The sequence below is a fragment of the Cyprinodon tularosa genome, unplaced genomic scaffold, assembly GCF_016077235.1.
Source record: "Cyprinodon tularosa strain WSP-4 unplaced genomic scaffold, ASM1607723v1 ctg142, whole genome shotgun sequence".
Lineage (NCBI taxonomy): Eukaryota > Metazoa > Chordata > Actinopteri > Cyprinodontiformes > Cyprinodontidae > Cyprinodon > Cyprinodon tularosa.
In genome coordinates, this window is record NW_024038243.1 from 1,810,200 (window position 1) to 1,825,636 (window position 15,437).

Here is a 15,437-nt window from a genome sequence, read left to right on the forward strand (position 1 = left end):
CAATCGTTCAGTTTCACATATTTTATAAAACACCTGAACTGACCGTTTATTTTTTATTTTATTTTTTTTACGGCGTAATGAGAGAAGTGGGCTTTAGGCCTTGCTGCTCACCTTAGAAAGTCCAGACACCCTTAAGTTGTGAATGTATTACAGCCAAGGGGGAAAAAAAGTATTAACCCAAAGAATGTCCAGGATGCCCCCACCTGGGGCCCTGCACCAGCAAAGGGCAATGTCAGTAAAGGCCCCTGCTGGTTTCCTATTCCCCTAACCCGAGGATTATTTATGTATGTTTAAAAATAATTATGGTTTAGAGTCATTACTATGAGAAGAAAACACTTTTCCAAATATTTACAGGGACTATTCCATCTACTGTAGTCAAAAAAGGATCTGGAAAGGCAGTGTGTAGAAAAGAAGTGGACCAATTAAAGTGGGGCTGAAAAGTGGAGGAAGGAAAAACTAAACTACAGTACAAAAGTTAGCTAAAGGCTTAAGCTATGGTTAAACCTAAGAACTGTGATAGAAAGACGGCCATTTTTTGAGCTCCTAGCTGGGTTCGCCTCATAATGTTAAAATACACGGTTTTACAGGGAATCAAGCTCTGTTTAGCTGTGACACATGGTGCTACCATCACAAACTCCCATTACACCTGATAGAGTTGAGCCTTTTTTTCAGTGTTTAGTCCCGATTCTCTCCTAGACCTAGTTATTGGCTCAACTTTTACTGTATCTGCTCTTTTTCCTCCCTTTTGAATAAAAGCATCTCAGTCAGCCTGGTTGAGCCTGGTTCTGCTGGACTTCTCTGCTGTTAACCTCCATGTTTTTCTATTCACCATTGCTGCATGCCTCCTCAGCGTGAGAGATTGCTGCCCAATGCAAGTGAATATCTACTGATGTCACGTGCCAATTTAGATGGCTCGATGCAATCAGCTGGGTTCACTTGGATAAAAAACTTAAGCAGCCTGTCTGTATGACATGATGAAACGGTCTCTGCACAGTGCCTTTGGATGGCGTGTAGTGAATTGGAATACACAGTGTATAAATAATCTGAAGTGAATTTAAAATGGGATTTTGGAAAGGTCTAAGGCTTTAGTCAGCCATTCTAAAGAAAATCTAATCACCAGAAGAGGTGTGATACGGATGCACCCACACAGGGAGAGGAGGCATTGCTGTGAAGGCAAGCGTCTTTTTCCGGTTTGGAAAAATAGCATCAGGAAAACTAAGATTTCATGAATACTCTGTAGAGCCAAAGGCAATATTTCATCATTTAAATGCCAAAGCTTGATTTTTGAAAGGCTCACAAAAAGCATAATGTAGAAAATTAACAAAAAGTAGTCGAAAAATGCACGTTTTTCAGATTGGACAGAAAGTCACATTATGGTCTGTCATGATCCCCTTCAGAGAAAAATTCTCCCCCATCTTCTTTCCTTCCACCTTTTGTTTTCCTGCCTCAGAGCATTAGTATTATAGCTCCATAGAGAAGCCCTTTCTATGATCATTTATATGTATGATCTGAACTGATTCTCTCAGGGTACTCCGGCTTCCTCCCACAGTCCAAAAACATGACTGTTAGGTTAATTGGCTTCTCGAAATTGTCCATAGGTGTGAGTGTGAATGATTAGGTTGCATTAGGATGACTGACCATATTAGATTCTATATGAACTGTAAATGTTCATCTTCACAATTTTTTTGTGGATTGGTGGTAGATTTCTGGAAAAAATAACATTTTCTCTCCTTTAAACTAATCGGTGAAGAAAGTTCTTACATCTCTAGAGCAGAATATGTTGAATAAATCCTACATGAAAATAGGTGCAGAATAATATCACTATGATCCAATCTGATAGAGACGCTTATGTATCGACGACCCAATAGAGAAACAGGATATTTAAATCTCAGCTGTAGGTGGATACCTTTTTATGTTTCCATTAGACAGATTATTAATAACTCATGAGGTCATGTTGCTATTTAGTGTCCTCAGGATATTTGGCGCCCCCCTTTGACCAGCTACAGTTATTACAAAAGTATTTCAACACAAGAGGTTTATGATTCCATCATTTGTTGTACAGAGAAAGGCTGCTGCATTTATTTAAATGATTAAAAACATCTATTAATGGTGTTATAACTGTTTAGATTGCCTAGCTGACTAGATAAAGGGTTGGGATTTTCAGATATTGCGGCAAACTGGTTCAGATCTTGCTTGGTAGACTTGATTTACTGGTCATATTTGGTCATTATAAAACAATTTAGGATCCCTCAAGGCTCTATAATCAGGAAACCCTCCAGTTTGATTCAGTATCTAGATGCTCCCAATAGCTTTGATTGGGGAAGAAACAGCTTAGATTTAGAATCATGGCTCAATTTATATCCCAAACAATCAAATTCACTCTTTTGTTAGGATATAAATCAGAGTCAAATTCCTTATTTATACACATGCTGAGACTCAAATCTATATCATCATTTACATTAATCATTTTTGTAAGCATATTGAATAGGTTGATATAGTCAATCCAAAATGGTGCTGCCAGTTTTGACCAGGATCTAAAGACCTGATTTTATCAAATTGGTTCCTAATTTTCAAGACTGGTCATTTCAGCAAAAAACATGTTATTTTTATATTTGAGTAATTAGATGAGCCAGTGAATGATTTATTACCTACATAAATTAGGTTAAAAAAAAGGTTGGCAAGAAAAAATTTAAAAAGCTAAGTGAACAGTTGAAAGGTAGTTAAGTTAAAAAGTTTAAAAAAGTGCCTGTATCAGCATTAATACTCTAAAGTTACATGAGAAAATAAATTTGTTTCTTTCACTGAGTGTTTATCCAGGGTTTATACAGGAATGAGTACCTCTAATTGAATGCCCTTTTAACGCCCTTAGACATCATTTTAATGGCATCAACAAGTACCCATTACTCTCATATATATACACTATATTGCCAAAAGTATTTGCTCACCTGCCTTGACTCACATATGAGCTTAAGTGACATCCCGTTCCTAATCCATAGGGTTCAATATGACGTCGGTCCACCCTTTGCAGCTAGAACAGCTTCAACTCTTCTGGGAAGGCTGTCCACAAGGTTTAGGAGTGTGTTTATGGGAATTTTTGACCATTCTTCCAGAAGCGCATTTGTGAGGTCGCACACTGATGTTGGACGAGAAGGCCTGGCTCTCAGTCTCCGCTCTAATTCATCCCAAAGGTGTTCTATCGGGTTGAGGTCAGGACTCTGTGCAGGCCAGTCAAGTTCATCCACACCAGACTCTGTCATCCATGTCTTTATGGACCTTGCTTTGTGCACTGGTGCACAGTCATGTTGGAAGAGGAAGGGGCCAGCTCCAAACTGTTCCCACAAAGTTGGGAGCATGGAATTGTCCAAAATGTCTTGGTATGCTGAAGCATTCAGAGTTCCTTTCACTGGAACTAAGGGGCCAAGCCCAGCTCCTGAAAAACAACCCCACACCATAATCCCCCCTCCACCAAACTTTACACTTGGCACAATGCAGTCAGACAAGTACCGTTCTCCTGGCAACCGCCAAACCCAGACCCGTCCATCAGATTGCCAGATGGAGAAGCGTGATTCGTCACTCCAGAGAACGCGTCTCCACTGCTCTAGAGTCCAGTGGCGGCGTGCTTTACACCACCGCATCCGACGCTTTGCATTGCACTTGGTGATGTATGGCTTGGATGCAGCTGCTCGACCATGGAAACCCATTCCATGAAGCTCTCTGCGCACTGTTCTTGAGCTAATCTGAAGGCCACATGAAGTTTGGAGGTCTGTAGTGATTGACTCTGCAGAAAGTTGGCGACCTCTTCGCACTATGCGCGTCAGCATCCGCTGACCCCGCTCCGTCAGTTTACGTGGCCTACCACTTCGTGGCTGAGTTGCTGTCGTTCCCAAACACTTCCATTTTCTTATAATACAGCTGACAGTTGACTGTGGAATATTTAGGAGCGAGGAAATTTCACGACTGGATTTGTTGCACAGGTGGCATCCTATCACAGTTCCACGCTGGAATTCACTGAGCTCCTGAGAGCGACCCATTCTTTCACAAATGTTTGTAAAAACAGTCTGCATGCCTAGGTGCTTGAATTTATACACCTGTGGCCATGGAAGTGATTGGAACACCTGATTCCAATAATTTGGATGGGTGAGCAAATACTTTTGGCAATATAGTATATATATATATATATATATATATATATATAAATAAATAAATATAAAACACAACAAAATCATTTGTCATGTTTACCATCGACAGGCTGCAGCCAAGTCCCGAATTCCTCGTTTTGCAGCCACTTTTGTTGAAAAATTTATTTTTCCGTTCTCTAGCTTTTTCTCAAATATGTTGAGATATATTATATCTGAGGAAATAGTTTTTAAAAACTTGTTTTAAGCATTTTAAATGCCACGATAATCACATTTAATTAATTTCAATGCCAATTAAGGCCTTAATTTGAAAAATAACAATTTAATGACTTTAAATTATTTTTAATGATCCATGGAAACCCTGTTATGAATTTATTATAGAAGCACTTTTATTTTTCTTAATATATTAGGGCAAGTGGCCGTTTTTTGTTATAATATTGACCTTAATTATTGGCATCAACGTAAGCATATTTTTTTAACGTTACAAAAGTAATTAGGTGTTGTCCTGCCCTCTGTAATAATCTTTGCTTCAAATTTAGATGTTCAAAGTTTTTCCAATGAGTGGCCTATAAAGGGTTACGGGTTGTTGATCAGGTTTGTTTGAACCCTAAGGTCATGGAGACCTGCTCAGTATTTTCAGGACCAGCATTATGTTTCTGTCCTTTAGCTCTTCACCAAACTTCCAGAAACCACCTGCTCCTTTTCCTCAGTGAGACATTTTTATTTAGTTGCAGCTTTTCATAAAAACAAATGTTTACTTTCGGTTTGTTTTCATGTTAAAGGTCATTTGAATGTTCATGTTTCTTATTAAGTTTACCATTTAGTGTATTTTTGGTTCTTTATGTTGCTTTAATTTCTTGTACAGCGATCTGAATGACAGAATGAATTATGGCACATAGTAAAATTACCTTTTCCCATGTCAGCAATATCAAACAGATAAAAATAAGAAAGAGTCTTTGATGAAGATTTAGTAAAATTTTATTTATCTACAAATATTTTTCCATACGGCATACAGATAGATCATTAATTTTTCTCAAGGTGGCTCTTAAGTTTATAAGTTACAGTATCATACAGAAGCTGGATGCCAGAACTGCACAAAAAGTTGAAAAAATACGTCTCATTTTCCTGGGTCTTTACATGTTTTCCATCAGTGTTTTGCAGCATATCGTAGAGCAGTTGGAGCCGTCGGGATGAAATGAACAACTGAGTGTTCAGAAACACTAAGATGGTACTGAACATGAAGGAGGAGCAAATCCAAGCAAATCCTGCTGGAGCAAGCAGGAGACTTTAGTGGGAACAGGACATCCTGTAAAACTCTGTCACACTATGCTACCATTTAAATGCTCCTCAGATTCTCCACATTAACAGTGATAAATTAACCTCACTTCTGTTTTGTGATTAGAACAAATATAACAGCAGAACTAAATGAACACAGCAGATGAGGAACACGGTGGAGATGAATGCACAGACTAGCTTAAACATCTTTTTTCCATCTGAAACTGGAAGATCAGCCTCAACTCAAACATGAAAATGTCCTAAACTCAATGTGCTCGTGTGACGCGACCGATTACAGGAAAACAAAGACAGCACGGCAGCTGGAGGAGAAACTGGATCAGTGAAGACATTCTAGTCCCATTCCTCCTTCTCTCAGGTGTGGAGTCTTTTCTTCTCTTCTTTCTGTAGTGTTTTCTGCCTAGTCTTCATCTTCATCCTCCTCGTCAGATGTCTGGTCCCGGGCATCAATGTCGTCTTCATCTTCCACCTGTAAGGGAAGGGTCACAGTCTAACTAAAGATAACAGACAAAAACAAGGCTGAGTCACCTGGAAGCCCACCGTGTCGCTGCTCCGCACGTCAGTGACTAAAGAAGAAACATTAGTGAGGCGAGTAGAGGGGACCACCTAATTATATATATTTTATGAAATTGTGTTATATCAAACTGGTCCTATAGTCACTCTATTACAGATGGAGTCCAAAAAAAACAAAAACAAAAAACAGATGGAGTCATGGAACGAAAGTAATTTCTCCCTGGGATTCTTAAAGTATTTCTGATTCTGATTCCTCATTGATGGGACAGGTGTTGTGAATGAAACGGTGCCCAGTTTGAAAATGCTCCTGTGTGTCGCTGAATGTTTGCATTGATGACTGAAAGACATCTTCTGCCTCCATTTATCTGTTTACTACAGTGTGCTGAATTCATGTTAATGTGGATTTAAAGACATTTCAATTAGTTGAAAAAATTGAAGGGGGGAATATGAAAAAAAAAAAAAAAGTAATCAACCAAAACCTTTGAAACGCCCATGCAGTACCTCCATGGATCCCCTAGGGGTTACAGTACATACATATTATGAAGGGCATACGTGGTTCAAGCTGTACAGAAATCAGATCATTTTAGCTCAACAGTTCCAGAGAAGAAGAAAAAAAAAGACTAGATTAAGACTAGATTTTTATATTTCTATCCTGCTTTATAATCCAGGTGGGACTCCTTAGCAGATTTGTACATGTGTTAAACATTAGCTCTGGGGGAACAGAGCAGCTCTCCTCTCTGCTCTGACTGCATGCAGGGCTTTAAGGACGGGGCAGCATTTAGAGTAGCAGTGAGGCTCATTAATGATGGCTGCTTTCAGATGAAGTTACTAAACGTCACCAGTTTTGTCTCTAATCACTTAAAAAAAAGAAAAAACTTGCTAAAGGAGCCCAGAAAGTCCCCAAATATAGCAACATCATGTCAAAGTTGGTAACACTGGGAAAGTTAACTCTCTTTTTAAAAACACATTAACATTTCCTGATATTTAAATTGATTTTAAACTCCAATTAGGATTAGAACAAATATAAAGAATGCTAAATGCTTTATATTTTTTTTATTCTTTTGAAGATTTGGTGGCTCTGATTTTGCTGTGGCGGTGCATCCCCAATAATTACATGTAAACCAACCCTGGTATGGCACACCCAATGTATCAAATGGACAAGGTGGTAGGAAAAAAGGACGCAAGGCAGAACGAAAGGAACCAACTAAGGAAAGCAGCGAAAAATGAAGGTAACTAGAAAAGAAAGAAGGTAATTAGAAAACGTATAGGTAGAGCTCTGAACCTTGAATATGGAGGAACGACACACCCTGATGACTCAATAGGTGTTCAGAAAAGCAGCTTTACACTCCCAAACACCAAGTATGTGATCCTGAACTCATCAACTATGAGGCTCAGGGTAGAAAATAACATCAGTTTCTTCTTATTCCAACTCTCAGCAGTAGTTTTCTTACCGTCTCTCCAAGGTCTTTGAGTTTCTGCTTGAGGCTGTGGATTTTCTGGTCCTGGTCTGCGAGCAGCATCAGCAGGTCGTCCTGCTCCTTCTTGGACTCTTGGACCTCGGTCTGCAGCTTTGACTTCTCCGTCTGCAGGATGGCCACTGTGCTTGTGGCCGAAGCCAGCTGCTTCTCCAGTTCTGATCGACTTTCCTAAAACAAAGAAATATAAATCCCAGAGAAGAGATTTAAAGAGAGACATGCTTGGAAGGAAGGACACAGTGCTGTTTATTTTTTTTTAATGGTAAAACGGAAGAGAAGTTCACAGTTTGCTAACATACCTTAAGGCTCTCCATCTCAGACGTCTGAGCTGCCAGTCTGCTCTCAAGTTCTGCCCTGGCAGCATCTGAGTAGCTGTCACTAGGGGGCGCTGTGTCAGAGGACTGACAAAGAACAGGCTCTTTCATTAAAACAGCTCAGTTTGACGTGCTTTAAAATGATGTCACATGATTGTTTTTAGGATCTTTACCACTGATTCAGCTCTGCTCAGCAGCTCCTGCCTCTCCGTCTTCAGATGGCCGATTTCTGCCAGATGGGTCTGAACCTGCTTCTTTAACGCCTCCAGTTCCTGGAACAGGAAACACAAAATAAGAAACTGCTGGGGTGCTCCTTAAGGCTGATTTATACTCAGAAACCAGGTCATCTGCGTGTGTGTCGCAGTGAATGCAAATGTGCCGCTGCCACAGACACTCTGCTGCACCTCTCCCAAAATGTAGGTGACCGCAGACAGGAGGCCTCTGATTGGTCAAATCTACATCTGCTTTACACTATGGGTATTTCCTGTTTGGTACCTTACCAGCTTGTTTTGTTTGTATGACCGCCATTGTGGAAAACTACTCGTGAAGTTGGACCAGCTAGAAGAGCGAGGTGCGCGAGAACACTGGGACCCTTTTTCCACCTGGATCCCCGCTCTTTTTCACCCTCATGTCCCTCCGTTGTCGGACAAACTTGCCCCCACTTCCTCACCGCCTCGGCCATATCTAGACCCACAGCTAGTTCCTGATTGTCTCTCTTGCGTTGTGACGTGGAATAACAGCACAGACCACATTTCAATATATTATGGTGATATTATTATAATGAAACGTTCAGAAGGCCTGCTGAAAATAAAGTGAATGACAGGGAACCAGAAAGTGGAGCTACAGGTCCATTAAGCTGTTCCATTGGGATTTCTTTTAAAAATCAACTCTGTTGGCACTGCCTTTGCACTTTTCAGCCTGAACTGTAGATCCTCAGTCATTCACATCCATTGCTTTGGTTTTAAGGTGTCTGTTTTTACACAATTCCTGGTTGGGGATTTTTGTTTTCCCAGAATAAGTGACTTTTTCTTCAGGGGTTAACCTCAGTCACCATTACTGAGGATCCCTGAGAGCCTTGAGCCTTCAGATACAATCACATCTATCTTTTTGTACATCTGAACTAAAAACGTCTTTGCTTCAGAGCAAAATGGAAGCAAAGTTATACGTGTCGTTGTACTCACCAACCCAGCCGTAAAAGCCGACTGTAAAGAAGTGTTTCCAGGAGGAAGCTGACTTCATTTTAACTGAGATCATTTGTTACAGTAACGCCACTCTGCTGCTTTACACTAGGATAATTATTCAACAGCTTTCTCTTATTTGGAGAAGGCTCCAACGGCTCCTCTGAGTTTACTGGGCTAATAAAGCCAAGTAGTTCTGCCCCTCTGTTTTTGTATGACTAAACATGGGGGAGTTATGCCTGTTTTATTTAGATTTTTTAGCCTACTTCATTTTGTCAAACAGGTTCCTTTGATGGGATTTCTTGATCCTTTCGCTACGGCAACAAAGAGCCTTGGGAAGTGATGCAATGGGTCGTAAAGATTACTTTTGTTGCTTGGAAAAAAAAACATTTTATGTGATCTTAAATACTTAGGCTTGACAATTTTGGTCTTCACAACTAATTTAAACAGGCAAATCTAATTTCTTTACTAAACTAATGCTTTGGTATCCTAATGCCACCCCTGATGTAAATTGATTGACGTTTCTGAGAGAGGTCATTAATCCCACCTGGAGAAGCTCAGAGTTGTCTGATCCTCCTGCTGGAGCCTCTGCTGTTTGTGCTGCCAACTTCTACATGGAAACAAACAGTCATGTTAACTCCACATGGTCACAAATATGCACAAAGGAAGCCACACCAAGTCCAGTAGGAATCCAAAGCCTTAAATGATCAGTTGCTCTGCTTTCATGGATATTAAAGGAATCATCAGGAAGGAATCAGACTTCAATTAAAACCTGCAGGAAAAACTAGGGTGTGAAAATTGCTTTTTTTTTGTTGTTCGAACCATAAAAGCCCACAAGTATCTGCCAACTCCAACTTCCAGAAGTTGCAATCGACTTAGATTCATCGCACAGACGTGATTCCATCTGTATCGTCTAACAACCTTTTTAACAAGTTCAGATATTTTTGTGGTAGATAAGTTCTAAAAAAAAAAAATGGTAATTCATTTGTCTTTTTCATACATATCAAGTTTGGGAAAATAAAAATGATTTCCCTGCTACCTAAATATTCAGAAAGGGACTTTAAACCCAATTTATGTACATAATACAAAACAAAAACAAAGTTTAATTCCAGAAGACTTTAAAAACAGAAAACTTTTAGTGAGCCATTAGAGAGACCGGCATGCTCTCTGTCGTGTTACTAACCAGGCTGTCGATGAGAGCATCCTTCTCCCCGAGCTGTGTCTGCAGGACTGTTTGCTGCCTCCGTAGCTCCTCCAGCTCCTCCCTGAGCTGAGACAGCTCCTCTGTCTGCAGCCCGTTCACCTGAGATTCTCCTTGGTTGTTGGACTGACTCTGATTTTCCTTCCCTGAACACAAAAACAACCAAAATCAGTTCAATATTATATCAACATTTATGTTATAAAAAATTGAATATTTTTTTAGCTGATTCTGAGTGGAATCACCATGAATTCAACCCACCCTCCTCCTCTGTCACTTAATTTTCCTTCACTAAAAAACAAAAAGGGTATTTTTTCAGTTCCTCCTTTCCTTACTTTTAACGGCTCTAGGAGGAAAACTCGGATTCGACTCTCAGATGATTTCTCTTATGAAAGTACAAACCTTTAATGGGATTTTATTTGATTTTTTTGGGCTGTAACTCACAATTATTTAAGAATCGATTAATCTGTTGATAATTTTTTCGATTAATCGATTGATAATCTGACAACCAAAAGTTCCTTAGATCTTTTTCACAAATGAAACCACATAAAACTGAAATGTTTACACTTAAGGAATCCTGGATAAAGCATACTGACAGACGAAAAAGTATTTTTTTTTACTTAAATGAAAAATGTTCACATATTTTATTTTTTTACAATTTTGATATAATTACTGCTCTAAGTGGGTCAATCTGTCACCTAAAGGCTTGTTTTTGCATCTCTAAACTCCATTAACGATTAATCAATTACTAAAATAGTTGCCAATTATTTCGATAATCGATTGATCACAATTAATCTGATTAATTTTCTATTCTTTTGTCATAATCTTTAGGATTGATATAAAAGAAAACAAAGATTTAAAAGCATGTAGAGATAATAGAAACTGATTATAAAATAATATCACAGTTGCATATTGTATTCATATTATGAAGCCCTGGGATAAACCTTTTAGAACGGATCACTTCACAGGTTGTTTGCAGAGATTCTATCCACATACTTCTGGGGGTCTGATGCAAAGCTGTTCTGGGATTAAAGCTACAGTGTGTAACTTTTAGCGACATCTAGCGGTCAGACTGCAGACTGCAGCAACATGAACATCTCCCCACACCGCTTCTCCCCCCCAACAGTACAGCGAGCGTTACGGGACAAAATGTCTTCCAAGACGTCCGCATCACCTACCTTCTCAAGTGATGAGGTTTGTTTACATAGATAATTTTACAGATAGTATTTCATTAGTCTGTGTAGGGTATAGATTTCATGTAGACTTAAGATAATAAATATACCCGTTATTTTTTCTACATTGTTGTGACATTTTGGCGATCTCGCAATCACTAGTTTGTTGGCTCTGCGCTGCCGTAGAGAAAAGATGTCTGCCTCCATGGCTGCGAGACCCGCTCCTATGTAATTATAAATAACGAATTCTAAGGCAACGCAAATATTAAAGTTAAGAGGCTGAGCTCGTAGATGATGATAAATAACATAGTTATGTGTAATATATTACATTTCTGACTGTATATCCCTGTAATTATTACACACTGTAGCTTTAAGCTCTTCATCTGGGACATATTCCTAGAAATGGCTGATTTTTTTTGTTGGTTGGTTGTCGCTGTCGAACCCAGGTAAGACGTGCAGCTAATCAGAATATTAAAAGGTTTTCAAAACTTAACCTGGAGATCTTTTTCAGGGTTAAACTAAATCATGTTCAAGCAGAGAACATAAACCCTGCAGGACTGAATGTCCAGAGAACCAGTGGAGAGAAACGACATTCTTGAAGACAAACAGAAGATCTCACCTAATTTGAGCTTGAGGATGTTGTACTGGTCCTTGTGCTGCTGAATCTGAGACTGCTGCTGGCTGATGGTAGCTTGCAGCTGTTCTGTCTGGTTAGTCATCGATGTTACTTTCTCTTTCAGCTCCTGAATCTGAGTGTCCTGAACATCAAATGGACAAAGACATTTAGGCAAAGATGCAACATCTTAAACCGGAGGAATAAACTTGAAGCTTTTTATTTACCTGTTCTCTGATCAGCTCTTTATACTGAGTTATAATATTATCATGTTGCTCTAATGTCTTCTTCACCTCTTCTTCCTTCTTCTCCTCCTCGGAGGACTTGTGAACAGCTTTGGTGATCAGACCTGTGCGCAGCAGAGAGAAATCTTTCATTTTCTACAAAAACTCTTCGGATAACGCCTTGTGGGTGAGGACGGACCTTCCAGATCTTTGACCAGCCTGGTGAACTCGTGGTCAAACAGCATCTGCTCCGGAGACGGGAAAACCGGCTGTGGCTTCAGCGCCGCCCGGGAATACAGCTCATGTTTGGTGATGAAGCCGAGCTTCTCCACAAAGTTTTCCTTCCCGATGCGTTTCTCTATCAGCTGCTTTAGCTTCTCCCTGAACCAGAAGATAAAGAAAAATCAGAAAAGAACATTTCTATGCAAAGGCCTGCAGCTGTCCCACAGTTCAGTACATCTCGCTCAGTGAAACGTGCCTATAAGTTAAGAGGTTAGTGGTAACATCTCCTACTGGGTCCACATTTAATCAAAGCTCAGGACAAATTATTCTACAGTTCAACTTTAAATTTCACACCATTAGCTAAAAGCCAATTAATTCAAACCTTCTTAGAAATATTGATTAACATAAAGAATGACCTTTTAGCTTCTGAGAAGGTGGAAAAATAAACAGTCTGCAATGCATCATTAGGGATCTTACCCCAAGTGATGATAAAATGTTTAAGAATTTAGATTCTAAGAAACAAACAGGACCTGACCTCACCAGGAGAGATTGACAGACTGAATGAACAAGACCCATTGCTGTCTGTGGATAATGTTCCTCCCTTTATTATAAATAAATGAGAATGGTGCAGCCCCCCTCTGAAGTTACAGTGATTTTAAATCTGTTAAATAATGAGAAATAATCCAAAGATATGTCTGTGGTAAACCTGTCCTTTCTGTGCTTCGAGAGCAGGAACTACGTTTATAAACGTCAAGTTATTTTGTGCCTGGACTGATTTGGTGTTCTAATTCTCTCTTTTTAATTTTAAATGTTTTTAATTTTGAATCACGCTTTTAATTGTTTTTAATTGTTTTCTTTCCCTTTTGCTTATAATGTTTTATGTAAAGCACTTTGAATTGTTCTGTACATGAAATGTGCTATACAAATAAACTTGCCTTGCCTTGCCTAATGCATTGAATCTATTAGGCTTAAACATTTTCATAAAGTTTGGACCTTGCTGAACTTTTTAACAGTAAACCCAATCTGATAACAGTGCTGTAATAGTCGTGGGTTCACCCAAACCACAGAGGTAGCTCGCCTTTACAAATTATCTGTATTCCCACCATATTAACCTGAGTTTAACAGATTAACATGTCCGTCTTCCACCAGACAAACTCTGAGCTGCATCTAGTTTGAGCATCAGCTCTTGTCTTCTGTTTAAAGGTTTGTTTAAAAGTTTTTTTTTATCTGCAAATTGGATGAACTCTTCTTACCGTAATGGGAGTTGCATATTACTGACGTTTTACACCTACAGGTGCTGGTCATAAAATTAGAATATCATGAAAAAGTAGATTGATTTCAGTAATTCCATTTAAAAAGTGAAACTTGTATATTATATTCATACATTACATACAAACTCATATATTTCAGATGTTTATTTTGTTTAATTTTGATGATTACAAATGACAACAAATGAAAATCTCAAATTCATCATATCAGAAAATTAGAATATTGTGAAAAGGTTCAAAATTGATGGCCCCTGGTGCCACACTCTAATCAGCTAATTAACTCAAACCACCTGCAAAAGCCTTTAAATGGTCTTTCAGTCTAGTTCTATAGGCTACACAATCATGGGGAAGACTGCTGACTTGACAGTTGTCCAAAAGACGACCATCGACACCTTGCACAAGGAGGGCAAGACACAAAAGGTCATCGCTAAAGAGGCTGGCTGTTCACAGAGCTCAGTGTCCAAGCACATTAATAGAGAGGCGAAGGGAAGGAAAAGATGTGGTCGAAAAAAGTGTACAAGCAAGAGAGATAACCGCACCCTGGAGAGGATTGTGAAACAAAACCCCTTCAAAAATGTGGGGGAGATTCACAAAGAGTGGACTGCAGCTGGAGTGAGTGCTTCAAGAACCACCACACACAGACGTATGAAAGACATGGGTTTCTGCTGTCGCATTCCTTGTGTCAAGCCACTCTTGAACCACAGACAGCGTCAGAAGCGTCTTGCCTGGGCTAAAGAGAAACAGGACTGGACTGCTGGTGAGTGGTCCAAAGTCATGTTCTCTGATGAAAGTAAATTTTGCATTTCCTTTGGAAATCAAGGTCCCAGAGTCTGGAGGAAAAGAAGAGAGGCACTTCATCCACGTTGCTTGAAGTCCAGTGTAAAGTTTCCACAGTCAGTGATGGTTTGGGGTGCCATGTCATCTGCTGGTGTTGGTCCATTGTGTTTTCTGAGGTCCAGGGTCAACGCAGCCACATACCAGGAAGTTTTAGAGCACTTCATGCTTCCTGCAGCTGACCAACTTTTTGGAGATGCAGATTTCATTTTCCAACAGGACTTGGCACCTGCACACAGTGCCAAAGCTACCAGTACCTGGTTGAAGGACCATGGTATCCCTGTTCTTAATTGGCCAGCAAACTCTCCTGACCTTAACCCCATAGAAAATCTATGGGGTATTGTGAAGAAGAAGATGCAATACACCAGACCCAACAATTCAGAAGAGCTAAAAGCCACTATTAGAGCAACCTGGGCTATCATAACACCTGAGCAGTGCCACAGACTGATCGACTCCATGCCACGCAGCATTGCTGCAGTAATACAGGCCAAAGGAGGCCCAACTAAATACTGAGTGCTGTACATGCTCATACTTTTCATGTTCATACTTTTCAGTTGGCCAACATTTCTATAAATCCTTTGTTTTTATTGGTCTTCAGTAATATTCTAATTTTCTGATATGATGAATTTGAGATTTTCATTTGTTGTCATTTGTAATCATCAAAATTAAACAAAATAAACATCTGAAATATATGAGTTTGTATGTAATGTATGAATATAATATACAAGTTTCACTTTTTAAATGGAATTACTGAAATCAATCTATTTTTTCATGATATTCTAATTTTATGACCAGCACCTGTATTTCTTTTCACATGCGAGTAAGTTGGGCATTTCTAATTATTCTCCAGGTAGATTATGTTTCTTGTGATTAATTAGCTGTAATTCTACTAAAGGTTTCACTTCTTCATACCACTTCTTAGACTTAAAAACACTAAAAAACAAACATGTAATGATTAGATATACATTAAATTGTCTGTATCCCTCTTTTTAAGAAA

The 15,437-nt window shown here is 39.3% G+C and overlaps 1 protein-coding gene across 4 annotated transcripts in view; it reads right to left on the reverse strand.

Annotated features, from left to right (window-relative positions):
• Positions 1-5,098: 5,098 nt before the first annotated feature.
• uso1 (USO1 vesicle transport factor) overlaps positions 5,099-15,437 on the reverse strand; it is a 31,907-nt gene continuing 21,568 nt past the window's right edge. For all 4 annotated transcript variants that reach the window (XM_038278609.1, XM_038278611.1, XM_038278608.1 and 1 more), the window contains 9 exons: positions 12,316-12,497; positions 12,120-12,241; positions 11,899-12,037; positions 10,093-10,256; positions 9,457-9,519; positions 7,905-8,003; positions 7,717-7,818; positions 7,394-7,588; positions 5,099-5,898 (listed from right to left, as the gene is read on the reverse strand). In XM_038278609.1, coding sequence (XP_038134537.1) covers positions 5,830-5,898; positions 7,394-7,588; positions 7,717-7,818; positions 7,905-8,003; positions 9,457-9,519; positions 10,093-10,256; positions 11,899-12,037; positions 12,120-12,241; positions 12,316-12,497 — 1,135 coding nt within the window. In that variant the 3' untranslated portion in view covers positions 5,099-5,829. The remainder of the gene's footprint in view (positions 5,899-7,393; positions 7,589-7,716; positions 7,819-7,904; positions 8,004-9,456; positions 9,520-10,092; positions 10,257-11,898; positions 12,038-12,119; positions 12,242-12,315; positions 12,498-15,437) is intronic.